Raw genomic sequence first — 25,858 nt, forward strand, 5'->3', positions numbered from 1 at the left:
CTTCCTCTCTCTTGCTCGTGGATGTTACATGTAGCTGGATTGATAGTCTGCTCCTGGTTTCCCTTCCTTATCACCTTCTGACCCCTCACACCTGTGCACATGAGCCCCAGCAGGTGCTGGCGGCACAGAGGAGAGCCGTGTTTGTGCCCTGACCCAGGGCCTCCGGTGCCAGCACTGCTCTCTGGGTGTGTGCGGGCCGCACGGCAGAGAATCACCAAGACCCTGCCCTCCTGCCCTCCTGCCACTGGTGTTCCCTGGGGGAAGCAAATGTAAAACAGAGAGGCAGATACATGATACGAAGCTGGGAGCGGTAGATGGTGCTGGAAGAGAACACCGGGCACGAGCAGGAGTCATGGCTCACAGCAGGTTAAAGGTGGCAGGGAAAATTGTGTCTTTCAGAGCATATTAGGGACTTATTTCCTACTTCAGCTGAAGGAGTAACTGTAGTCGGGAAAGTGAAGATATTTTCTGGCCCAAGCAACGAACCTGAGACTTTCTGGAAAGGGGGACCTGTGTGCCTGGGCATGTTCTCAGCTTGGGGTGGCAGCCCCCAGGCTCGAGGCAGCTTGGCCACCGAAAGTGGATAAAGTGGATGTGTTTGTGAGCAGTGCCTGATGATGCAACCTCATCTCTCCTGTCCCCTTGCAGCTGGGCGGGGAGGAGAAGGTTCTGGAGAGTTGTTTGAGCCTGGGTGGCCACCGCGCCCCTGTGGTCACCGTGGACTGGAGCACAGCCGTGGACTGCGGGACCTGCCTCACTGCCTCCATGGACGGCAAGATCAAGCTGACCACCCTCCTGGCCCATAAAGTCTGATGGGGCCCGCCCCAAGGGCCACCCACGGAAACAGTATTATCCTGGGAGGCAGGCAGAGATGGCTCAGGAAGACAGGGCGCTCCCCTTCCGGCTCCCTGCCAGGGTGGGGAGTCTTCAGGGAGAGACTGCCCAGGGGGCTCGGGCACTGTCCAGCCGCCTGACGAGAACAGGAGCCATGTAGAACTGTGGCACGTGTTCCCCAGACATCGGCACGCTGGCTCTGCCAGGAGCAGGCTCCAGACGGTGGGAGGAAAGCTCAGGAAGCAGGAGAAACGTTGCGATGGCTGCTCTGTTGGCCTAGAAGAGATTGAAAGTATTTTGTATATATTCGCTCAGTTTTCTTTTTTAAAAAAAGAATGTTATTGTGGTCACCTGGTGTCTCTTTTTGGAACGTATGCGTGCAGCAGAGAGTCTCCCTTCACCCTTTGCCCTGGCGATGGTCATTGTGAGCTTCGGCCCCGCGCCCCAGTTCTCACGTCACCAGCCATGGGGCTGACCTTTATTGGAGGTTTGCTTGTTGATTTGCCACGGACGTAGGACGTCCTCTCTCTACTGCTCCGTTGGCTAACCAAGGTTTGTGCCGTTCCCGTTTCTTTGGGCTCATGTCAAGGAGGCCATGGTGTCTTTTTTACCCTGAGAGTTGGCAGCTTTTGTTAGGACAGGTGCAGGGTCTGAGGCATCTGCCCCTCTCCATCTGGGTGATTGTGGTTCCTCCCATTCTTTCAACGTCACTTCCCTAAGTTTGAACAAAGCCGGCCTCCAGCGCCCTCTGCTGGTGAGTGGCCAGAGGACAGGAGCAAGTCGGCCAGGTGCCGGCCTGGAACCTAGGGTTCACACCATCCGCGTGTGTCCACAGCCCGGCCCTTTGCTCCCTGGCTGGGGTGGGACCTTGAAGAGGCAGATGCCCTCACAGGGTGGAGAGGAACAGGAAAATGACTCCGTTCTCCCACTTGCATTTCCACCTGAGGCGGTGGGATTCCAGGCCTGGACCTCGGGCTCTGACACTTGACAGGGGCAGTTTGTCACCAAGCTGCTCAGAATAGTTGTTGCAGAGGCTCCAGCCCAGATCCGGGGTGCAGGTCTGGTGTGGGAGTGCTCCCAGTTACCTACTTTTGGAAAATCATGAAGAGATTGGTACTAAAGCTTTGGCTCTGATCTGCTGGGAGTTGGGAGGAAAGCAGGGAGGTGTTTATGTGGCTCAATTATGAGATAACACCAGAGACTTAGTGATAAGTAGTTACTTACACATTGTTACCCATTTCCACCTGGTAATCCTCCTTCAGATGAACAAACTCAAGACTTTTCCATTTATAATTTTTCCCATCTTCTGCATTGAATGAGCAACCTTATTGATCTCTCCCAGTGATTCTGTAGGACATTTAAAAAGTGGTCATGTGTTTCATTTGAGTGAGAGAATTCATTGTTTAGCTTTTCCTCTCTCCATCTCGAAGTTTCTGTCTTACTGCCCATTCTCTCCTCTCAATACGGTCTCCACAGTTTGCTGAAATGTCTTTAAGGTTTGTAGAAAACAGTTGAAGAGCTGTCTCTTCTCTCATTTCCTTTATGCTCTGGGTTGGATACCTGTCTCCCTCTTGTTTTGAGCTTGGCTCATAGCTGATGTGACTGAGGCTCCACCAGGAGGGATTGAGGTGGGGCTTCCACATCACTTTGAAGCTGCCTAAAAGCACAAAACCAAAACACCATTAACCTCTGACCTTTTGAAATTAGCAAGTACGATATGTGCAGGGGGCCACCCTGTCCCCTCCTGGCCTATCTCTCTCTGACCTCCACCCCATACTGAGTGCTTGTCAGCATGCATTCATCCTGGTGTTCCTCCCTGTCCCACTTCCTCACCCCTCCAAGATGAGCTCTCATCCTCCAATAACGCATGTCAAAACTTAAATACAGGGCTTCCCTGGTGGCGCAGTGGTTGAGAGTCCGCCTGCCGATGCAGGGGACGCGGGTTCGTGCCCTGGTCCGGGAAGATCCCGCATGCCGTGGAGCGGCTGGGCCCGTGAGCCATGGCCGCTGAGCCTGCGTGTCCGGAGCCTGTGCTCTGCAACGGGAGAGGCCACAACAGTGAGAGACCTGCGTACTGCAAAAAAAACAAAAACAAAAACTTAAATTCAGGGACTCCCCTGGTGGCTCAGTGGTTAAGAATCTGCCTGCCAATGCCAGGGACACTGGTTCGAGCCCTTGTCTTGACCTCTAGGAAGATCGCACATGCCGCGGAGCAACTAAGCCCGTGCACCACAACTACTGAGCCTGCGCTCTAGAGCCTGCGAGCCACAACTACTGAAGCCCGCGCACCTACAGCCCGTGCTCCGCGACAGGAGAAGCCACCACAATGAGAAGCCCGCGCACCACAACGAAGAGTGCAGCAATGAAGAGCCAACATAGCCAAAAAAAAAAAAAAATTCGCATCTTCACAATACCTGCTTGACATCTACCCGAGAAAGCCAGCAAGACTCCTCCACTAGCTTGGGCAAGGGCAACTAGATGAAAACCATCAAGCCAGTCCAGCCTCAGGCCCCCAAGCCTGCGCAGGTGTAACCTGGCTCTGGGCTGGGCTGCACGAGAACGGTGAGGTGCATTCCCCTAGTCCTTGGGACCTGTGTGCGCTTGCCTGCTTCTGCTCCAAGACCTCAGACTCCCTGAACTCAGCATTCAAAATGCTTCAGGAGCTGACTCCCACCCATTCAAATCCCACAGCTGGGGTTTCTCATCCCTATTTGGCCTTTCACACAAAGTTTTTTATGCAGTTGGGTTTCCTGCTCCTCAGACCCCATTTTTCGGCTGGCTATGGGAGAAGGTTTTTGAGAAAAAGGTGGAGGGAGTGGTTCTCATAATGGCAAGTGTTCTCTGTTCCTTTATTAAAACAAAATGATGCATCTCCACCCATCAGACTTGGATTTGTCCTGGCTCACAGACCGTGGGAGCAGAGGACCCTAGAGGTCAGTGATTTTGGAACCTTTAGGGAATCAGAGGAGAAGCAAATCCTGCCTGGAAGGGTTGGCCTCCTGAAGAGGCTGGAGGCAGAGCCCAGGTTCAGCCCGCAGCTAAATTACCCCAATGCACAGCAGGTTGATTTTGTGACTTGAAATCACTGATTTACTCCTTAAGCCTTGATTGATTTAAACTTTCCTGTACCAGCCTACTTCCCTAGGATTGAGGATTAGTATGGGGTGAAAATGCTTTGCAGAAACCAAAGGCACACACAGTTGGAAGTGAGAACTCCTGGCTCTGGATTCTCCAAACTCTGGATCACACTCCCCTATCCTGCACCTGTAGCATATGGAGAGTAATTATTCTATTATTAGCTGATTTGTTGTAAGTCACATTTCAAATGGCTGTCTTGATAATTTTGCATTTTGGGGGGTAGATGGTTGGTTCTGATCATCCTTTTGCCTCAAAATGTGGTAGAAGTTTCACCATCTGCACTTGTCCTTGTGTTTTTAGTGATGTGTGCCACCTGGGTTTTTTTTTTTTTGTCTGTCTTTTAAGCTACTTCAACCTGTGTGATTCTAAGTTAAACTAGATGCTAACTCCACGTGTAAACTGCAGTGCTCAGCATCAGGCTAAAAGCAAAGCAGTGAGGACATCTGGGCAGCCTCGTGGAGCAGCCCTGTTCACAGAACACCTCTGGCCAATTTGAAATGTAAACAGAATCTTTAATTTCCCTTCCTGCAGCGGGGGGTGGGGGGCTCACCTTGCACCCCCCTTGCCTGGGAGTGCACGCCTCCAGCAGGGAGCACTGCGCCTCTGCCCTTCCCCAGCAGAGCTTTCAAAAATGCAGATCCCCTCCCCCTAATTTCTGGTGGGGGGCGAGGGCTGGGAATTGACACTTTAACAGAGTCTATCCAGCAAGCCTCAAATGGAGCCACGTTTGGGGACTGTTAAAGAAAAAATATTGTTAAAAATTATTTATGACACTTGTTAAAGACAAGTAAGACAAACTTTATTCGAGGGGGCTACTCAGTAGGGTTTTGCAGTGGGGGCGAAGTTGGGCTCAACTCCCAATACAAGGAAAAGTGGCAGGGTGGGGGGGGTCGGTGGATGGATGATTATTAACAGGAAACATAGGAGTAAGAGGGGATTCTGGCTAAATTGACCTAACATGATTCTTGCTGAGGGCGGCGGGGTGATTAGACACCACCTGGAAGATGGTGGCGGGTGAGGATCAGATGCGGGGGATGGGTGGACTTTGGTTAGATCAACTTAGCAGTATTCTTGCTAAAAATGGGCAATTTGGAGATGCACACGGAAGTCCAGAAGTCAGGGCCTAGCTGAGAAGAGTTCAGAGAGGAGCCCGACCTGGATGTGGTCAAGGAGAGACTGTCAGGACCCGGGACAGAGGGCCCGGCGTCTCCCATCAGCTAGGGAGTCAGGGCTCCACAGCCAAGGGCGCAGACAACGCGATCTGCCGACAGGGGGCGCGCCCGGGCCTCCGCGCCCGCGGGCGGCCGGAAGCCGGAAGTGCGGGGACGCGGCCGAGCCGGGCGAAGGGTCACGGTGCGCGCGGGGTCGGAGCCCGGCCGGCCGGGCTCCGAGTTCCGTACTACCGCCCAGAATCAGACTCCCGGACCCGCCCCGGAAGCCAGGAAGGGGGCGCGGGCCCGGAGGCAGGAAACCCTGCTGGAGGAGCGCCGGGGACGCGGGCGGTGCTGTTGCCGGTGAGGCTCCGCGTGGTTGTCGCGCGTCCCCCCTCGCCCTCCTCCTGCAGGTCGGCACCGGTCTGGTCGCGCCAGGACGGCGCGGGGTCCCCGAGGGCTGCGGCGGCTGAGAATCGGGAGCTCTGGGCTGGGCACGCGCCCGCGGGGCCGCGCCGGGGCGTCCCAGGCCCTCACCCACCCCCAGCCGGCGGAGTCTGGAGGACCCGGGTGCGTGTCCCGGCCCGCCATTTCAAACTTTTTTGTGACTTTGTGCATACTGCTCAGTCTCAGTTCCTTATCTGTTAAATACGCTTCAGAATATCTACCTCACGGTCAAATCAGTGTATGCACCGACCGCCGCGCTGTTTGTGCCGGGCGGTTAGCGGTGCTCGTTAGATGTGGGAATGAGTATTAGCACCGCTTGAATTTAGGCAGAAGGCGCCCGCAGCTGCCTTCAGGGTTAACTGCTAAGTGGAGGGTGGAGCCCTGCACCCTTTGAGTCACAGGGTCGGGGCTGCGCTTTAGGAGGAGGGGCTGAGGTGGAATCCAGTGCGGTGGGGAGAGGCCCGGTAAGGTGAGACACTCCCCCCAGCCCGGCGCCCCAGCTTCTGGATTCCTGACCCTACTGCTGGCTGAAATCTGACGGGTCAGAAGTATCTTTGGTGTAAGGGAGTGGGTGTTGGCCGGTGAAACCTCATTGTGAATCAAAATGGCCTTGGAATTTCTTATAACCGCTCCCAGAAGAGGGAATGAGAAGTCTGTGGTTGGGAGAAACAGGGGAGAGATCTTGGAGAGGTGTCTTAAGGGTAGGGTAGTCTGGACACCCTGGGGACCGTGAGCCTCTGCGGTGGAGAGGAGCAGGGGCACCTCCCTCCCTCTTTCCTCCTGGGAGGGTGTTCATGCCACTCCTCCCGTGTGGAATGGCTCAGTGCAGAGGCTCCTGGAGGCGTTGGGCCTGGCTGCCGGTGGGGTCCCTGGGCCCTGCGTGGAGGGCTGCTTCTCCCTGAGCCCCTCGCCTGCCCCTTCATGCCCTGTGAACAGCACATCTGCATCTCTTGGGCCCTGCCCTGACCAGTAATTTCGGCTGACGCCTGGGAGTATTCTCGCTTATTAGAATTCACTGGTCTTTGTTCTTCTTTGTAGGAATTAAAGCTGGACTCCCATTCAGGACAAACAGACCTATAATTCCTGGTGTGATGAGAGAGTGAGATTTGCTGTCCTGAAGTCATTAAGCTTGGGCCCTGGTTCCTCTTCATGAGAGACTAGGGAGATGGAAGACTTAAAATCTGAGAATAAAAAAAGGGTGCTTCCCGCATGGATGACAGCCCAGGTGGCTGAAAAGAGGACGGTGCAGGTGAAGACCCCCAAGAGGAGAACAGCCACGGTGCCAGTGGCTGCAGCAAGGTGGGGCAGCTTCTGGTCCTCCTGGGGAATTAGGACAGGGGGAGGGATTTGGGGCATCACAGTTGCCGGGGCCCACTCTTCCCGTGTTGGCAGAACGGTGAGGTGGGGTGTTTCAGTCCACAGACCTCTCATCAGCTCTCGGGGGGTGCACAGGAAGTGAGCTGTGCCCTCCCAGACTGGCACCGGCTTCTGCCTCTCTTGGTGAATCTCCACCGCCAGACCCTCACTTGTCAGCTCCCGGATAGCGGCTCCCCATCTCGGGACACACACACCAGCCAAGCTCTCAGACGCCAGTTGTCCAAATTGCCAGTCTCTTCTCTTGCCACAGAAATTGTGACCATCCGCTGGGCAAGATGAGTGACGAGGTGGTCCAGGCTCCCTGCGGGTAGATCTTCAGGGACAGGTGGACAAGCTATAGGTTACTGTGCCGGCCTGAGATCAGAGGCCGTGGGGTGGGTTAGTTGAATGGGGGTAATGGCGGGGTTTCTGGGCTGCCACGGAGGGGATGTCCCTGCCCTCTCCCCTCGTGGTCCCAGGCGCTCACTGTCCCTCTCTGCCCTTCCCTTTCTAAGTTGTCTTCATTGGCCAGCCGTGATTTCTGGTCTGTGCAGCCCTCCCTTACTGTGTTCATGCACTGCAGTGGGAATGGGGTGGGTTGTGTCTTGGCTTGTTCGATCTGCTCGTATCCACCGTGTGTGTGAGTTTGACTCTCAGAAGCCGGCCATCGTGCCCTGTTTCCAGATCCTCAGGGGAGCTGGTGGAGGCTGGGATGCCCCACACTGTTGCCCCGAGAACCCCCTGTGCCAGTCACTGGCTACAAGGATGCAGAAGCCACGTTGGTGCCCTGGGGAAGCTGCTGCTCTCACCCCTGGTGGGCAGGCCCTGAGACGCAGCTCTTGCTCTCATTCTCTCCTCCTGGTGCCGTCTCTAGCTTTGTGCTTTTCTTTCAGACTTCCTGCCATGAGGACTGTGTACTGCATGAATGAAGCTGAAATCGTAGACGTTGCTCTGGGGATCCTGATTGAGGTAAGGTCAGCTGTGTCTTTTCTTACGACCAGAAACTCTTGGTGGGCAGAAACTAGACCAGGGCCTGGTTCATGCTAATAAAACAGGAGCCCTGCCTGCTGGGGTGGCCAGGAGCCCGCTCATCCGCAGCCCGCTCCCTGGTTGGTGGGCACCCGCTTGGGGCTGGAGACCTGGGAGGGCGCAGCTGTGCGAGGGAGGGCAGCTCTCTCTGTTTGGGTGACTCTGTGCTGGTGGCGTGGGGACGGGACAGAAGTTGTTAACTGCTCATGTTCTCTGGAGGGTCTCAGTCGGGCGAGGTGACTTCTGAGCGCCATACGGAGCACCACGCCGCTGAGTGTCTTGGCTTCCGGCAGCGAATGCTAACTGTCCCACTTTAGAGTTGTACTTGATAGTACTTGATAGTTGCTCAGGGACTTTTATATATTCCTATCGCATTTATTCCTTGCAATGACCTGCTGATAGATATTATTATTAGTTCCAATAAGTGATTTGGTGCCAGTAAGGGAGAGGCTAAGGCCCGCACTCGGGGTTCGTCTCCTGTGCTCCTTGCATTCTGTCACCCTGCCTTTCCACGTACATTTATTCTAGTTTTCTTTCCTGTGGCGCTATTCCTCAGGCCCCTGCCCCTGCTCTCCCAAGCTGGTCTCTACTCCTGCACCATCTGAGAAGGGGTGGCGGGGAGGGGAGGGGTCGGGTGAAGGGAGGGAGGGGCCACCTGTGATTTGGGGGCAGGGCCTGACTCGTCCTGTGCTGGCTTGACAGTTGCTTCTGGGCATGTTCTGCGTCACCGACAGATAAACCAGCACGTTAGGGACGTAAACCCCCGTCTGTTTTGCCTGCCACTGCTTCTACTCAGCAGGGCCGAAAACAGGAAAAGCCGTTGGAACAGCTGCCTCTGGCAGGCGCTGATAAGCCAGAGCAGTCCCCGGCCAGCTCAGCGCCGCCGTCCCCGAGTCCCCGCGGGAGCAGAAGCGAGGACAGCGAGGATGAGGACTGTGGGGAAGACGGCCCTCCTCCGGGGCCTGCAGCTTCTGACTCGGCCTGCGGCAGAGAACTCGGGGAGGACCAGGATGCGCTAAAATACGTCAGAGAGATATTTTTCAGCTAAGGGACAAACTTCCAGAACTTTCTGCCCAGAGTGGCTGAAGGAAGCGGGGTTTCCCTCTTGGCCTGGGCGCTGCCCTCAGACTGTCACGGCTTCTGCTCCCAGCTTTGCGCCTCTCTGGGCTGCGCAGATTCACCTTGGGAAGTGAGGAATCAGAATGAGCTCCCGTTAGAGATCCTCCCTGCACTGCGCTCTCTCCTCGCTCAGAGGGTCTGGGATCCCCACAGTCTGTTGTGTTCAGCTACCTGGTTCCAGGGAGATGAGGTTGTGGTGGTCAATTTACTGGAACCAAAGAGTCAACTTAATAATGTTTAAAGAAAAACAAGTATGGCTGCTAAGTACACTGGAATTCCTACTGTTTGGCCTCCCTAAGGAGGAAACCTATTTTAAAAATAGCCTTCATCACGAGGCGGTCGATCAGTCTGTGAGCCCTTGCTCGTCCAGCCCTGAACCAGACATCCTGCCACAGTGCTGGGCTCCGTCCAGGAGCCTGAGGCTCAGCGTACAGATTGGGAAGCCTCCGACCAATCAGACCTCCTCCCCCCGAGCTGCCACCTTTCTTCCACTTGGTGGCCTCGGCCTTGGTCCCTGGACAGTCGGAAAGCAAGAGTGGGACAGGAACCCAAAGGAGACACCAAGGACAAGACATCACACTAGAGTCCGTGTTTCTGCTTCTGTATTCAATGTGGCTTTTGACAGGCATAGGATGAGGCAATCACGTGCTGTACAGGTTTTCAATATATAGGTGCTGAAAAATACACAAAGTTCCCCAGTGCATGAGTTGTGCTTGTATCCTTTCTGGGCCCCGGGTGAGAGGTGAAGGGATGCAGCATTCACGTGGATGTGGAACCGTTCAGTCCTGTTCACCTTCCTCTCCTGACCAGGGACCCCGTGTCTTCGGCTCCTGAACTCCCAGGTCACGTGCTGGGAGGGATCTGCCCGCTGATCCCCTGCTCTGTCGGGCTTCAGGGAGCCTTCAGGGAGCCGGGAGCCTTTTCAGGGGAACCTTCAAAGCCACCAAGGCTGCTCTTTGTGCCCATGTGTTCTGTCTTCGGTGAATCCCTCAGATTATTCCTGGGCCTTTGGGAGCGTTGTCGGAGGTGAGGGGCTCATCGCGGTCTACCCGCCTTGGATGGAGATGGGGAGCTTGCCAGGCAGGGCCCCCAGGGACCCTGAGGTGTTTCTTCGTAAACCCTCACTGGGTTCCAGTCTGGCATTTGGCAACTTGTACTGGAAATCTGGCCCCGTGACAGGAAGCCTTACCTCCCCATTGTTCTGAGGATAAAGTAAGAATGGCTTGCTCAGATCAGTTAGTTAAAGCAGGAATTCTTGTGACAATGAGCTGTGTGGTTTTAGGGTGACCTTGGGAACCTTAAAAGTCCCAAAGGACGCACAACCCTACACTAAGTGGCCGAGGGAGCCCTGGCCGCCCTTGCTGCCTGTCCTTGACGTCGGGTGCCCTACCCCCTCCGCGGTGGGTCCCGTCTGCTAGTCTTGAGATCAGCATTAGCTATGAAACAGGATGGCTGAGAAGACACAGCAGCCCGTGAATTCTCTGGCAGCTTCTCTGAGCATAGTTCAAACAGAACCCTTGCAATCACGTAAGCCTTTAGACAGAGCTAGCAGCTGTCAAGTTCTTGTCCTTTGCCCTCTGAGGGAACACGACTGTGGCCATAAGCAAGAGGATGAGTAAGCCCTGGGCAACACCCAGAGCTAGAAACCCAGGCCCCAGGAGGGAGAGCCGGAGCCACTTCCATGTGTAGGTGAGGAAGAGGCCCAGGCCGCTGGCCAGCAGCATGGAGGACGTGGCCAGGAAGCCCACGGCCAGCTGCCACTCTCCCTCGTTACTGTTGCACCAGGCCAGGAGGAGAGGCAGGGGCACGAAGAGGGTGAGGACCAGGGCCCCGTACACGCCAAGCCTGGCCAGGGCCAGGCCAACTCGAGGCACCCCCAGGACCTCCAGCTCAGGGAACTGGTGACACTGTAGGGCTCCAGTGCCCTCGTTCCAAAGACAGAAGTTGTAGAACCCAATTCTGAGATTGGGCAAGTCGATAAGGTTGCCGGCCTTCCAGAGGAGAGCAAAGAACAGCAGGAAGATCACTGTGACTGTGAGTGTCATGATTCCCAGGAAGAGCAGTTGGTTACTCCACCTTGACCTTAGGACGGGCATCTTCTCCTGCGCTTCGCAGGGCGCCTTCCTGGGTACCTGCAGGAAGTCATGCTGTGAGTGTCCATTTCTCCCTGTCTCCCTCCCAGTTTATTCTCAAGCTCCTGCTCTCCCTTCTGGAATTCCATGAAAACCTGTGGCAAACTCCCTTCAAGACAGCCAAACCAAAACCAAGACATCTGGGGTAACCTCCAGGCAGGCTCCAGGGGCTAAGTCCTCAGCTGCCTCTCTGGGTTGAGGTCAGGAGGAAGGGCCCTCCTGGCAGCTTTGAGGGCGGGAAATATCATAACTGAATGACCTTTGGCCTGAGACTTTGCTGAATCTGATTTTTCCTTAGGATTAATATCTAAAACTGCAATCACTGGGTCAAGGGTAGCAATATTTTTTAGTGATTTTACTGCATTTTGCCAAATTGATCTACAGGAAACTTGCCTTCTCTAGTCCCTCTATAGTATATAGTATCGATATATATAGGATGTACCTTCGTCATCTTTTTGGAAAAATCTTTTCACTAAGTTTTTAATCAGAAGGACTTCTCCAAATTGGCCTCTCAAACAGTAATCTGCATACTATGCCTTTATATTTGTAAATTTGCCAAATACGGAACAAGACAGCCATTTCCATCCTGAAGTGCCTAGGAGCACAGGGCCAGAACACAGAGTGGTGTCCTGCAGTGTGCACCCTGCCAGGGCTGCCTATGGTGTGGGCAGTGCAGGGAGTGGTGGCCAGTGGTGGCCCTGGAGATCAATTTCTGGAGGGACCCCTTGAGAGGTGCAGCCCCTCACCTTTCCCAGAGCTGGCTGGAGGGTCTGCCTGACCACTCCCACACTTGTCCTGCGCGTGGAAAAACAAAGCGTGGTGAGAGGGGGCAGGATGTGGAACAGACTGAGGGGGAGGGCAGCGTCAGGCCATGCAGACTGCTACAGCAAATTACCGTGGACTGGGTGGCTTGTCAACAACAGAGACTTCTTCCTCTCAGTTCTGACGGCAAGTCCAAAATCAAGGCACCGGCCGATTCAGAGTGTGGTAAGGGCTCAACTTTTTGCTGTGTCCTCACATGGTGGAAGGGACCAGGAACTCTCTGGGGCCTCTTTTTTAAGGGTACCGATCTAATCACCTCCCAAAGGCCCCACTTACAAATACTGTCTCGTTGGGGGTTAGGTTTCAACATACGAATTTTGGGGGGACACATGTTCAGTCTGCAGTAGGTGGCTGATGAGAATAAAGATTTATCAGTGACTCCTTTGGCAGAGACAGAAAGATTTACCAGGTATAAAAAGAGTGTGTTTAGTCCACGGTATTAGTTTGGTACGGTAAGTTTTAACCGGTGCAGCCCACGGGATGGGAAAAATTCCCAACAGGAACATAGTTTAAACAGTTTTACATATTAACAAATATTTGTAAAAGCCTGTATCTCCATTTTCTTTTTTTTTTGTATTTCCATTTTTAATGCATTTAGGTATTTCGGGGTGTAGGATGGATTTCCAGGACTGGAATCCGGATTTACACCATTGTGCAGTGGGAAATGAGATTTGACTTGCCTCCATGGTCCATTTTGGGAGTTGGGGTGCCTTTGTGTAAACGCTCCCTCTTACTTCTCCTATTTCAAGCCTGTTACACTCAGGCTAAAAAAAAATACATATATTAAGCTTAATGCAAAAAGATTCCTGGGGCTTCTCAGAGGAGACTGCCTGAGCCACGTCAATCAGCAGCTCCCCAGGCACCCAGGGCCTTTGTTTCTGACTTCCTCTTCTCTCTCGAGGTTTTCAACAGAGAGTGAGACAAAATAAATTGGAGCTAGGAAGCCCATGAGCAGGCGTGTGGAGAAGGTGGTAGTCCTTGATTTACTTCCTCTCACCCCTTTATGCACATAGAATTCAGTCCCAACTCCTATGCCTGGTATGTGAGGCTCACCATGATCTGGTACGGCTTAGAACTTGAACTTGGGTTCTCCAGTGAGGCCCAGCTCCCTTTGGTCTTCCCCCCTTGCTTTGCTCAGTCCGGCACCTGCCCACTGTCCCCGCTCCCGACTGCCCACCTGCTCAGGCACTCCACCTCCTCAAGTCCTACCCTGTTCTCTGCCTCTGTGAGTCCTACTAATTTTTCAACAGCTTTCTCAGACTACTTCAGCCCACACTCTGCTATAGCTGAAGGCCAAGATTATGCTCCCACTCGCTGTTTTATCCCAGAATGGTGCGTGATACACAGTAGGAACTCTTTTTTTTTTTTTTTTTTGAATGAAAATGACATGTAGCGCCCTTTAGGTCCTGCGTGTACTTATCTAACAAGATGGCAAAGCTTCTTGAGGTGAGGGGCCGTGTTTTACGTCTCATATATACTCAGTGCTGGGATGGCTCCTCTGTGCTTCCTGTTGGGATGTGGACAGAGAGGTTGGGGGCTAGTCCTAGCTTCTTTTTTCTAAACACTTCCCAGTAAAACGATATGGTTATTTGGTTGGAAAACCCTAGGGTACTCTGCTCTGCCTTCCTAAGAGCTTTACCCTGTTTTGTTTTGTTTTGGCTTTTAACAATCCTAGTATTCATGTTCTCACCACAATGAGCTTTTTAATTCCCTTTAGATGATAAGCCTGTGCTTCCTTCAGAGGGCAGAAGGGGACACTGCTGAGTCACTGTTGCTATTTTTAGGTGAAGTTTTCCTGTTTATAATAAAGTAATGCATCTTGGTTGTAGAAAACTAGAAAAATGCACGAAAGTATGGAGACAAGACTAAAAATCGTCTATAACTTCAAGGTTGTAGAAGTAACCACTCAATGACACATTTCCTGCTATAATGTTGTTTTACATAGTTGGGACCACGTAAATATATGTGCTTGTATCCTGCTTTGTAAACATCATTATAGCATTAATATTTCCTTTTGTCACTAGAAGTGTTTCCTAAACAATATTTTTAACGGCTGCATTAGCTGTTCTATTGTGTATGGTTTATATATTCTGTCTTACGATGTTGTTTTATAATATTAATGCCATGGTGACTGTGTTTGTGAATCAGTTTATCCTTCCACCAGCAGCTTAAGAGAGTACTTATCTCATCCTCCCAGATTGAATTTTCTTGTCTTTTCATCTTTGATAATGAAAAATGACACAGCATTGCTATACTGTTTCTTTTTAATGAGCAAGGTTTAACGTTTTTTAAGTGTTTGTTGACCGTCTCTGTTTTCTTCTCTTGGGAGTGCTGTCATTTCCTTTTTTTTTTTTTTCTTTCTATCATTTTCAGTTTTGGTTTCTGTTTGGTTTCTGTATATGAGCTCTTTATAAATAAAGGCGGCTAGCCTTTTGTCGTCACAACGGTCATCGTAAGGCATAACCCTTTTGTGGCAGTGGGGCCCCTGGACCAAGACACAGATATTGACTCTGAGTGTGTGGAGTGTGTTCACGCTTGTCACCGGAGAGCCCAGGGCAGCAGAGTCCCAGTTAGAGAAGCAGAAGGAGAACACTCCCAGACAGTGCATTCGAGGCAGTTTGTCTGCTTTTGTTTTTTACTTTAAGCACCTCTGAAGTTTTCACATTGATGGGATGATGGCTGAAAGAGGCACAGACATAGTATCCCGATCTTCTAAATTACGTTCTTGCCACCTTCATGTTAAAAGAGGGAAACTTGCATGAGGTCGTGTCTGAGGGAGGGTTGGAGCTCTGGCAGATTGTCGCACTGAAAATCCCTCGGGCCGCCCACGCCCCGAGTATAGGACACCTGGCAGGCAGAGAACGGGTGACCAGAGACCTTTTCCCAGCATAGGTTTCACCCCTGGCCTGCCCCTTGACTGTAAGGGACACTTGAGAAGGGCTGATGGAGCGGGGAGGCCGGCTCTTGCCACCGACACTGGCTTGTTTACTTCAGATGGCTGAAGGCCTACCATGTGCTCTCGAGTTCCAGGGTCAAAGTGGACTTTGCAAACTGCTGCCCGTCGACCTTGTGTTTCCATTTCAGAGAAGGTCTGTAGCTCCAGCTCCCAAGCACTTCTTTCTTTTATGCTAAAATATCTATCAGCTTAATCATTATGCGGCTGCTGTATACAGATGTTGATCACACACTTACTTATAACTTCTGATTCGTCACTGCTCTAATCATGACTTCACATACTATATTTGCATCTTATCCCAACATACGAGATTCCCCACAAAACTCCTTTCTCTACATTGACTTAGCAAAAATACCCACTCCCAAATCACCCACCTCATTCTGTTTTTTCAGTTCATTCTTCCTGCCTGAACGTCTAATGATATTCAGTAAGAAGACTTTATATAGCTGGGGCTTATTTAGTTTCTCGCCATTTTGCCCGAGTTCACCACCTGCACGCCTCTGTCCCGAATGATGCCCCCGAGGGTAGCCTCCTGGAGCACCCTGCACTGTTGCTCATATCAGGGCACCACTCGTCCACCACCGGGGGATTCTGCTTCGTTCATCACGTGTTTAATGAGCCCTTATAGGTGCCCATCGGAGAGGAAGGCAAGTTCCTGTAAGTGTCCCCTTCTGCCCGAGCTCCCGCTCCAGAGGGTGGGGACGAGACCCTGGAACGTTTGAATTCCTTGGCCAGGGAATGATACAGTGTGCTGTGCCCGCAGGTGTGTAAATGTCCTGGAGCTTGTTAACAAGGATGACTCTTGACGCCAAGGGCGCCCACTATCCAGGGACAACATTAACAGTAACTTGGCCTTCTCCAGCTTCTTTTGGATCAGGACTCCCCAGTGCTGTTAGTGCTCGTGTCACCTCCTGGACCTCTTCTCCCGTTATTCCTGCTCTCCACTCCCTCCCCCAGCTTCTGCCACGTTGGCTCCTTTCGCATTTTCCAAAAACTTTAGGCAAGCTTGGGACTTTGCGCTTGCATTCCTCGCCTGGAGTGCTCTTCTGTCATCACGTGTCTGCCTCCGTTGGGTGTCTGTTCTAACGTGTCTGCCTCCCCTGGGTCTCTGCTCAAAGGTCCCTTTCTCAGTGGCGCCATCCCTGGTCGGCATTTTGAAGCCGCAGCAGCCCTTCCGCGGCACCGGCACCGCTCTCCCTGCGCTGCTTCCCTGCTCTTCCTCCTTGCCGTTTTCCACCATCTAACGTGCTAAATGTTTTCTTTTGTCTTCCATCTACAACCCTCAGTAGAATGTAAACTTCATGTGGGCAAGGAATTTTATCTGTTAGGCAAATCAGACAAAAATCTATGGCTGCCCGTCTCTCTCAAAATCTGCCTTTAACTGTTAAATCCGCAACACCCAGGACTACCTGGCACATTATGGGCACGTAGTAAGTATCCACTGAGTGACCTCTGAATGGTTTCGTGAACGTCAGCCATGGCACATAGAGCTTCGTAAATGCCTCCTTCTATTTTTTTTTTTTTTTTTCGGTACGCGGGCCTCTCACTGTTGTGGCCTCTCCCGCCACGGAGCACAGGCTCCGGACGCGCAGGCGCAGGCTCAGTGTCCATGGCTCACGGGCCCAGCCACTCCGCGGCATGTGGGATCTTCCCAGACCGGGGCATGAACCCGTGTCCCCTGCATCAGCAGGTGGACTCTGAACCACTGTGCCACCAGGGAAGCCCTGCTTCTATTTTTTTGACCTGAATCTCTGTCCTGGTTCTCCACCTTCTGTTTTTTATTCTTCCAATTTCCTAAATGTAAGTTTCCTCAAGCTTGTCCCCTCTTTCTCAGACATGTATGTGAGCCTGTAGCTAGCTTCAGGCGTTGGACACTGTGAGGCCCCTTGCCAGGAGGGACTCAGGTGTGGTGAGGCCCCGCCCCGCCCCCGCACCCCCAGGAGCAGTTGCCATGACCTGGCAAAACTTGGATGTTATCATTTTGCTGCTGTCAGACGCTACACAGTGTGCAAGTTTTGTGGAACAGAAGCTTGAAAGAAAAACGGATGGGTTTTTAGTTTGTCGGCTACAAATTCATCTCCCGGCCTTCCTTCTCATTAATGACTTAAGAAAGCTATAGGGGAGCTTGGAGGGCAGAACTTGCTTTGAGAAGTCTTTGTGATCACTGGAGATGTCTAAGAAAGAATCTATTTTGATTGAGGGCTTATTAAAGATTAAATACTGAACTGACCTCAAACTCTTTTTGAGCATTTACCCTGTGCCAGGCCCTGTACTAAGCACTTAGCAGGTATTCTTAAGTTTTCACTATGAGAGCACATTTAATGTTATTATCTTCACTTTCCAGAGGAGAAAACTGAGGCTTAGTGAGGCTCAGTAACTTCCCCAAGTGAGCCTGGTGAGGCCTGTCGGGCAGAATTGTGAAATCACTGTAAGAACCTGAGCCTTGTCTCTCGAGGTCTGGCCCTCACATGCATCATCCCCTTTAATCTTCACGGCCACAGTGGACATCACATTATTCTCCCCTTGTATGGGGGTGACACTGAGCTTAGACTTTGAAGCTGTGTGTCCTGGGTTCAAATCCCTGCTCTACCATTTACTAGCTACCTGAATGTCTCTCTGCCTAGTTTTCTCACCTGCAAAATGGGTATAACAATAGAATGTGTTTTGTAAATGTTATGGAAATTAAGTGAGGTGATTTATGTGCAGCATGTGGAACGTTACCTAGTATTACTTAAATTATTATCATAGAGAGGAAACTGGGGCTCAGAGAAGTGACATTCTTGAGGAGACACTAGTACTGGAGTTCAGAGCTTCCCTGGAGGACCTGGACTCCAGGAAGCTGGCCTCATTGGTGGCTGGCGCCGACGACTCCGGGGTGGTGTGAGGGATGTGGTGGTGAAGAGCGTGGACCTTAGTGTCAGATCACCGGGGTTCAGGCTGCTGTCCTGTCACTCATAGCGCGTGACCTTTGGCATGCCGGGAGTCTACATCCCCGCCCTTAACGCGCCTTTGGGCCTGTCCCTGGGTGCTGTTGTGAGACTGAAGTGAGTTAATTTGATCTGCACAGATGGACTGCTGCCTGCTCTGGTGCCGTGGTGGATGGAGGCTGTGGTCCAGGGGAGAAAGGGGACACGAGGGAAGAGCAGGACAGGGGCGGAGGGCGGGGCTGCGACGTGAAGAGTGGGGAGCAAAGCCCAGGGAAGAAAATACGAGCAGAAGAAAGTCAGAAAAACAGAATCTGACAGAGGAGGGAGCCAGGTTGTCGGAGGGAGCCAGGTTGTCAGAGCGGGCCTCCAGCCCTGGCGAAAATCTGTCTAGCTGAACTGTCTAGCACACCTTATCACTGTGCTCGTGGTTTGGGTGTGGCTCCTGACGAGAATAAAAAGGGAAGAAGAAAGGGAAATGTGTCATATTTGCTTTGGCAGAAACGTGAGCTCAGCTTCTTACTTTTGGAAACGAGGCCACAGCGCTGTTTCCCAAATGTTGTAAGATGGAAGCAGCAGCCTGGGTTTCAGATGCTGCACGGATGGCCGGGCCAGCAGTGGCTTTTTATGGAACACTGTGACGTATGGATTTACTTAATTTTTCCATGTAAATAAAAACAGCTTTGCCAGCAGAAACATGACTACACCATGAGACTGCAGCATGGAGTCGGCGCACTCGCCACCCCCTCCACCTCCAGCAAGCTACTGCAATAGACTGTCTCAGCAGCTCCATTAATATTAACTTGCTGTTTGTCCAGTTGTTTTGTTGCTCATTAGCCCTGCTAGTAAGCAGATGATCCAGCTGGGAACAAAGGTCAAAAAAAATTTAGCACGGGGAAAAATAATCCTTAAAAATGAGAAAACGCCTGCACCTTGGGACCCATCCTCGTTTGGTTTTTACTGGGGGGACTTCACAGTGCAGTTTACGGGGGGGGCCAAGATTCACAGGCCCCAAGGCAGAGTTTGAAGACAAATAACAGTACCAGCAAAGAGTGACGGCCTTTGCTGTCGCCCTAGATTATGCCGCTTCTGCCCTCTATCCTGCACTCACCTGGAGAGCCACTGCCCCCCCTTCTACTGATGAGGCCAGGGTTTCCTCTTGTGACTCCAGCGATCATACATGTTGGACAATTCCCTGAGTCACAGGCCCTGGGGAATCAGTAACATGCGGGGCAAAGCAGGGGCTTGCCTTCCTTGAGCTTGCACTCTGGTTGGGGAGACAAACACCAAACATGTATTTTTAAAAAGATAATTATAATTTTTGAAGAGATTTGGGAAGCAAATAAACAGGGCGATGTGAAGGAGAGAACCTGGTAGAAGGAAGTGATGGGTTTCCATTGGAGGGTCAGGGAAGGTCTGTCTGTGAAAGAGACATTTGATTTGAGGCCTGACGGGTGTGAAAAAGCCAGGGGAAGAGCCTTCTAGAAACAGAGTGCAGTGGTTATAAATACCGGGTTGGGAGAGGAACAGACCAGGGGCTGGGTGACAGCCCAGTTACTGAGGGGACAGGACGAGGCTGGACTGGTGAGCGGACCCAGGTCCCTGAGGACCTTGGAGGCCAGGGTGAGAGGTTTGGATTATATCCTCACTAGGTGCTTCATTAACTCAAGCCCCTGCTCCCCCAAACCTAAGGCGCGAGGCCCCAGGTGGTGGGGCTGAAGGTGTGGAGAGTTCCTGAACTGGGGTTGGAGCAGTGCCAGGCGTTGTCTCTGGCGGTTCTGCCCACTAGCCCTGCTGTAAAACTAGTGAACGTAGTTTGCCCCCAGCAGTCAAAAGGAAAGAAGAGGAGGGAAAGAATGATAGATGGTCACTTAGACTTAGACCTTCAGTTTTGCAAAAGTTATTTTGAGAGTTGGCCGGAAAGGAGGCTGAGTTTTCTTGGATTTCACCTCCAATCCCCACACAGGAGGATACGGTTCTTACCTGGAGAGTTTGTAACGCATATGAAATGGCTTTGTAACTCACTAAAATAACTCAAAGAAAGCAAATCACAGGCAAACGGAGTAGCAGGTGCTATGGGGCCTCTCCCTCCATCCCTCAGAAAGTGAATCTTTCCCTGGTCACTCTTAGCGGGGTGCTGACTGAGGCCTGATGCTTCCTGGTGGGCGGGATGCTGCAGGAAGGGGCCGAGGTTGCTGCTCCTTTGTGTTCTCTGCTCTGCCAGGGTCTTGGCTGTTAGTACCTGTACCTCCCTACTGCTGCTGAGTGGGCAGAAGATCTGTGTCCTCACAGAAGAGCTGGGGATCGGGGGCCTCCCCTCCCAAAGTCTATTCAAGTCTAGATTTTTGGCTGATCAAGTTAAGTTGTATATTGGGACTCAGAAAATGAGGCGGCCCCAGTGGCCCAGCCCAGGTCACAAATCTAAACCCAAGTCAGCCTGCCTGGGAAACACCTGTCAAGGAACCCTAACATACACCAATCACAGTCTTGTGGAATAGGAAATAGGACCTGCTGGCTAGGAGGTCGAGGCTTCATCATAAGCCACGTTGCCTCTTCTAATGCTCTGTCCCACATCCCTAGAAAGAATGCTCCCCCGCTTGTGAGGCGCCATGCTCCCTGGATCTGTGGATTGTTTTTCCTTGAACGAAGGAATGAGTAAACTCATTACTAAATTATTTCAGTTCTGTCATTTTGACAGGACTGAGACAGCTGAGGTGGTGTGAGCCTAGGGGTATAGAATAAAGCCCTGCAAAAAGTCTCAGTTTCTGCGAGAACATACTGTGTATGCATATGTGAAGATTAAACTTCCAAAGATATTTATTATATTAATTAATTCACCTTAAGCTGTAGTTCACTTGAAGAGGCCTAAGGCAGGCTAGAGTCACTGAGGTCATTGCAGTGTCCAGCTCCCAAGTAGAAATAACTGAGGGGGAGGTGGGCCCAATAGAACAGAATGGCAGGGGTACTGGATGGACAGCTCAGAGAGCAGAATGTCTCAGAAAAGCCATGTGTATGAAATTAATACACCATAAAATTGGTGTTATAGTTCAGTGGAAGAAAGGGTTTTCCATTGACTAATGCTGAAGCAACTGATTAGTTAAAACAAAAGAAAACTATTTTAGGGCCTCATCTCACTCCACATACCAAAATAAATTTCACATGGGTCCGATAGTGAAGTGTAAGGAACAAACACAAAAGAAAAAAAAAAGATCTAGAAAAAAGTAAATATTTGATTTATGAATGAGAAAGAATGCTCTGAGCTTAAAAGCAAATTGAAACTACAAAGAAAAAAGCAGTACAGATTTCACTATTAAAATATACATTTTGTACAACAAAATGTAAAATTAAAAGTCAGTGATCATGGAGGGCTTTCCTAGTGGCACAGTGGTTAGGAATCTGCCTGCCAATGCAGGGGACATGGGTTCGAATCCTGGTCCAGGAAGATCCCACATGTCACAGAGCAACTAAGCCCGTGCGCCACAGCTACTGAGCCTGCATTCTAGAGCCCGTGAGCCACAACTACTGAGCCCTTGCACCACAACTACAGAAGCCCACATGCCTAGAGCCTGTGCTCTGCCACAGGAGAAGCCACCGCACCGCAACGAAGAGTAGCCCCCGCTCATCTTAACTAGTTAGCCAGAGCACAGCAAAGAAGACCCAATGCAGCCCCCCCAAAAAAAGTCAGTGAGTATGGAAAAATATCTGCAACAAACATGAAATGGTTAATATACCTAATATAACAAATGTTCATGCAAACAGATAAGAAAAACATTAATCTCCATAAAAATGGACAAGGCATATGAAGAGATATTTCACATAAGAAGGAATGCAAAATAGTTAACTGTAAAAGCTCTTTTGTTTATTTGTACCCTCCACCAAATGTGTGAGGGTTTTTCCCCACCAAGGAATTCTCTGTGACACCTGGATGTCCTATAACTTAACTTAATTCTGACATTATCTACCTGGAGATAGCATCAGATCCCACAGGTTAAGGGGTCAGTGCCACAAGCCGAGTGCTGCCCCCCGCAGTGCAAGTCTAGGATAACTTCGAGTTTCCCATGATCCCCTCCTTGGGTTTGATTAATTTGCTAGAGTGGCTCACACAGAACTCAGGAAAACAGCCTACTTGCTAGAATACTCATTCATCATAGGAGGATACAACTCAGGAACAGCCACCCAGAAGATGCATAGGGCAAAGGGTGGGGGGAAGGGTCATGAAGCTTCCACGCCCTCTTTAGGCCTGTCACCCTCCTGGCATCTCCGTGTGTCCGCCAACCCAGAAGCTCTTGAACCCTGTACTTAAGGGATTTTTATGGAGGTTTCATTACGTAGGTATGATTGATTGAATCATTGGCCACTGGTGATTGAACTCAGTCTCCAGCCGCTCTCACCTCCCTAGAGGTTGGGGGCTGGGGTGGTGGTTTTCCCTGGCAGCCGGCCCCATCCTTAGCGACTTGCCAAAAGTTAACTCAGAGGTGGTTGAAAAGGGTTTGTAATGAATTAAAAAAAAACACCTTTACCTCTGTTATCACTAAGGAAATTCCAAGGGTTTTAGGAGCTCTGTGCCAGAAATGGGGACAGAGGCCAAACGCATATTTCTTATTATAAAACACTCTATCACATTAACTGACATGAAAAAAAGTCTATACCTCATGTAATGTAATCAAAGATATGCCAAGTAAAATAACCTATAAGTTTCCCTATTAAAACTGCAGCTAAAAACACTGATATCAAGAGTGCAGTAAAACTAGCATTTTCACATAATGATGGTGGATGTGAAAATTCTTAGAAACATTCTGGGAGGCAATATGGCAAAAGGCACTAAAAACCCTAAAAATCATCATAACTTTTGGCCAAGTAATTCCACTTGGCAGCAATCAGAAATGCAGTCAATGATTTATATACAGGAATGTTCATCATAGTATTACTTTGGCAAAAAATGAGAAGCAACTTGAATGCCCAACATTAGAATCAAATTATGATGTATCAAGATACTAAAACTCTATGCAGCCTTTAGAAGAACCTGGTCTGAAATCACACTTTATAGTATAACTGCAAGAAAGAGACTAAGGAATTGTTCTAAAATGTTCATGTTTGCCCTGATATCTTTGGCATTATGGGTAAGAGTTCCTTTCTTTTTACATTAAAAATATTTCCAGAATCATGTGTTATATTTACGTAAAAGTGAAATTTAGAAAACCAACAATCTTAGTGATTAGATAAAGCAGGGGGTTAGCTGGAAAGAGTGTTGAGAAAGGGGAATATACAAAATCAAAAGGCGAACGTCATGTGCACAGATTCGGGACTTTGGGAGAGATGAGGTTTAGGAAGAAGATACTGAAAAATGCATTTCAGCTGTCATGAGGGAGGAAGGAAGGACAAATCACATACATACATGTATTTATCTCTTCCCAAAGAGCCTTTGATTTTACAGGTGAAGAAGCATATTGGAAATTATTAGGGAAATAGCCCACATTAAAAAAAAATCTTTTAAGATCACCAACTGAACTAAAATCCCACCATGAATTTCCGTCAAGGTGTGAAAAGCAATGTAGTCTAATAACACAGGGTCTGAAAATCTCTTGTCTTCTTTCTGAGTCAAGAACACAGGTCTTTCTGACAATCTTAGTCCACAGTTCGTATTTTAAGAACTCATGGTGTTTCCTGTAACTACCAGTTTAGCTACTGCGAGTCAGCGATCTGCTTTTGTTTGGTGGCCTATTTCTGATGAAGAATCCACTTCGTGCGTCACAAACCATTATTTGTACAGACTCGGTGCAAGACCCTGCTGCCCACAGTTGTCCCCTGCATTTCTAACCAGTTATACTGACATTACCTGCACCCCTTCTGAGGCCAGAGTCGCACAGTGATGCTGCAGGGAGTAGGGAGAAGGAGGGAAGAGCAGAGCTCACGAAGGTGGGTCTGTATGGGGGGAAGGTCCCAGACCCTGACTACCAGTCGTTTCCTCAGGCCCATGGCTAGAATGCAGGGTCTGAGAGGAAAGCTGACTTGTCTCGCAGAGAGGCAGGCGTCTGGGCGAGCTGTGGGGCATGTAGGGTAGGTACTTACCAAAAAGAAGATGCAGAACCCACAAAACACTCATATAGAGGAGGAGCAGGAAATCATGTTCGCTTGATTCTTCTCTCTCGCTGCGTCCTAATGTCAGGTTCCAGAAACGAGGCCGGTGGAGACGGGAACGATGCAGCCCCGAGCATAAGCCCCGAGCTTATGACTGGCTGGCAGGCGCAGTTGTGCCTAAGTAAACAGCTCTCTGAACTTTGTCACATTTGTGCTGACTGATGACACTATCCCCTGATTTCACTTTCATTTCTTGCCGGTGGCTCCTGACTTTTCAGAAAGAAAGAATGTAAACAACATTGTTGTTCCCCAAACCGGCCACTTTACCCACAGCTGAACCAACCAACCAATAGACTTAAAGAGGCAGGTAAGTGTCTTGATTATATCACACCACAATTCCAGAAAGGAAACTGGCCAAGACACTCTCAAAACTCCTAATGTTTTAAACCAAGATAAATACAACCTAGAATCACTCAGAAGGGACCCTCAAGATCATCTGGTCTGAGATCCCAGACCCAGGTCACCACTGGGGAAGAAGTTATGCATCTGTCCCCTCCTTTTCAGAAATCAGCCTTGTAGGATGACTGGGTATCCCTGGACACAAAACCTTGTCGTCTTAGTGTCCTCACCAGGGTGTTTAGGCCCATGCTGGAACAGCTGGAATATCTTATTTCAAAATAAGAGCAGAACGGAGCTTTTATTTTTGTAATCATAGGGGCTCCTAGCCAGAGTTTAAAAATTGCTTTCTATGCTCACATGACCAGCTGGAAATTCCAATTTGGGGTTAAGCTCGGTTAAGTCAGTAGACAGCTACCTAGTAATATTGCTGAATCCTTCAGGGTTCCTCTTCCCCTCCCTGGCCTTCCGTCAAAGGAGTTCTTTGAACTGCTACATTTTTTCCCCTTTGTAGTTCTTTTAAACTCAAACCCTAGAAAGAGGTGATGTAGGTGATGTGATCTAATAGGAAGGAAGAACAGAAACTCTGGGATTAAGGAGCTCTGCTACAGATTAGTAAATTATTTAACCTCTCTGAGCATCAGGGTCTCATGTGTAAAATGGAAACAATACCTACTTTGCATGGCTGTTGTGGAAATTGGAGATAATGTAAGGTTCTTAGTACAGTACTGGGCACACAGTAATGGTAGCTGTTATTAAAAGCAGAATTTCTGAATATCTTGTCTAGCCTTCATAATAATGCCTTCAAGGCAGAGATAAAATTAATTTTTTGGTACTGGTATAAACTAGTCACGCTGAAACCCGAACACTGGTGAATGAAGTGACACAATATAGAAGAGAGAGAAGTATACATTTAAGAATTTTATTTCAAGTTAGAATGCACATAGTTTTTAAAGAGTCAAGAATTCGTCAAAGTTTGTTATAGAAAACAGTAGTCCTGCACTAGCACCTTCTTTTTCTCCAGGGTAAGCACCTCATCTGTTTTACCTGATTCTTTAGGTGTTTACCTCTGCTCTGTAAGTAACATGCTGATAATGGTACTTCTTGATTTTTCAGTTTCTGGCATAATCTTTTGACTCTCAACTATAGAAGTTGAAGATGTAGCTTTCTTCTTCCTGACCCATGTTCCACAAGTCCTAATTCCCTCTTCCACATTGGTTATTATTTTGTTTAAATTGGTACTCAGTGTCTACAATATTATAACTGTGTAAATACCATATATAGTAGCTGAGCCACACAGAAAATGATGATTTCTTTTCCTTTCCTGCATAATTTTTTGTCTTTTTCTGGAGATGATACTCGCCTTAACTTTTTGTTTGTTTGCGTGGTTTTCTGTGTACTTAACACTAACCCAACCTTTAAATCTTCATAATATCTTTTTTCAAGGAATTTGTAGGCATGGTACTTGATCTCTTC

The 25,858-nt window shown here is 50.0% G+C and overlaps 3 protein-coding genes across 12 annotated transcripts in view; 2 read left to right on the top strand and 1 right to left on the bottom strand.

Moving 5' to 3' along the window:
- The window catches only part of WDR91 (WD repeat domain 91), a 35,714-nt gene extending 25,939 nt beyond the window's left edge, over positions 1 to 9,775 (top strand). For 4 of the 5 annotated variants that reach the window (XM_032642608.1, XM_032642610.1, XM_032642609.1 and 1 more), the window contains one exon: positions 649 to 1,184. In XM_032642608.1, the coding sequence (XP_032498499.1) occupies positions 649 to 813 (165 nt within the window). In that variant the 3' untranslated portion in view covers positions 814 to 1,184. Of the gene's footprint in view, positions 1 to 648; positions 1,185 to 6,608; positions 6,870 to 7,819; positions 7,896 to 8,751 lie in introns of those variants that run through there. The other variant, XR_004351374.1, reaches the window with a different exon arrangement.
- Positions 4,505 to 25,858, top strand: part of CYREN (cell cycle regulator of NHEJ) — a 92,398-nt gene continuing 71,044 nt past the window's right edge. For 3 of the 6 annotated variants that reach the window (XR_004351375.1, XR_004351376.1, XM_032642617.1), the window contains exons 1-2: positions 6,704 to 6,869; positions 7,820 to 7,895. Coding sequence is in view for 4 of the 6 variants with exons in the window: in XM_032642617.1 (XP_032498508.1) it covers positions 6,736 to 6,869; positions 7,820 to 7,895 (210 nt within the window). In the remaining 2 variants the exon portion in view is untranslated. Of the gene's footprint in view, positions 5,694 to 6,608; positions 6,870 to 7,819; positions 7,896 to 8,751; positions 9,776 to 25,858 lie in introns of those variants that run through there. The other 3 variants (XM_032642614.1, XM_032642615.1, XM_032642613.1) reach the window with 3 other exon arrangements.
- Positions 9,660 to 24,238, bottom strand: TMEM140 (transmembrane protein 140). The gene is made up of 2 exons (XM_032642612.1): positions 23,975 to 24,238; positions 9,660 to 11,202 (listed from the first exon to the last, which is right to left on the bottom strand). The coding sequence occupies exons 1-2, from the start codon at positions 24,009 to 24,011 to the stop codon at positions 10,610 to 10,612; spliced, it is 630 nt and encodes a 209-aa protein (XP_032498503.1). The 5' UTR covers positions 24,012 to 24,238; the 3' UTR covers positions 9,660 to 10,609.

Source organism: Phocoena sinus, chromosome 9, assembly GCF_008692025.1.
Source record: "Phocoena sinus isolate mPhoSin1 chromosome 9, mPhoSin1.pri, whole genome shotgun sequence".
Lineage (NCBI taxonomy): Eukaryota > Metazoa > Chordata > Mammalia > Artiodactyla > Phocoenidae > Phocoena > Phocoena sinus.

What these genes read in the sequence shown, in the direction of transcription:
- TMEM140 (XM_032642612.1), bottom strand. Translation starts at nt 24,011, where the DNA reads ATGAGTGTTTTGTGGGTTCTGCATCTTCTTTTTGGTA. An exon ending in TCTGCATCTTCTTTTTGGTA is followed by an intron (nt 11,203 to 23,974) that starts AGTACCTACCCT and finishes TCCTGCAGGTAC; the next exon opens with CCAGGAAGGCGCCCTGCGAA.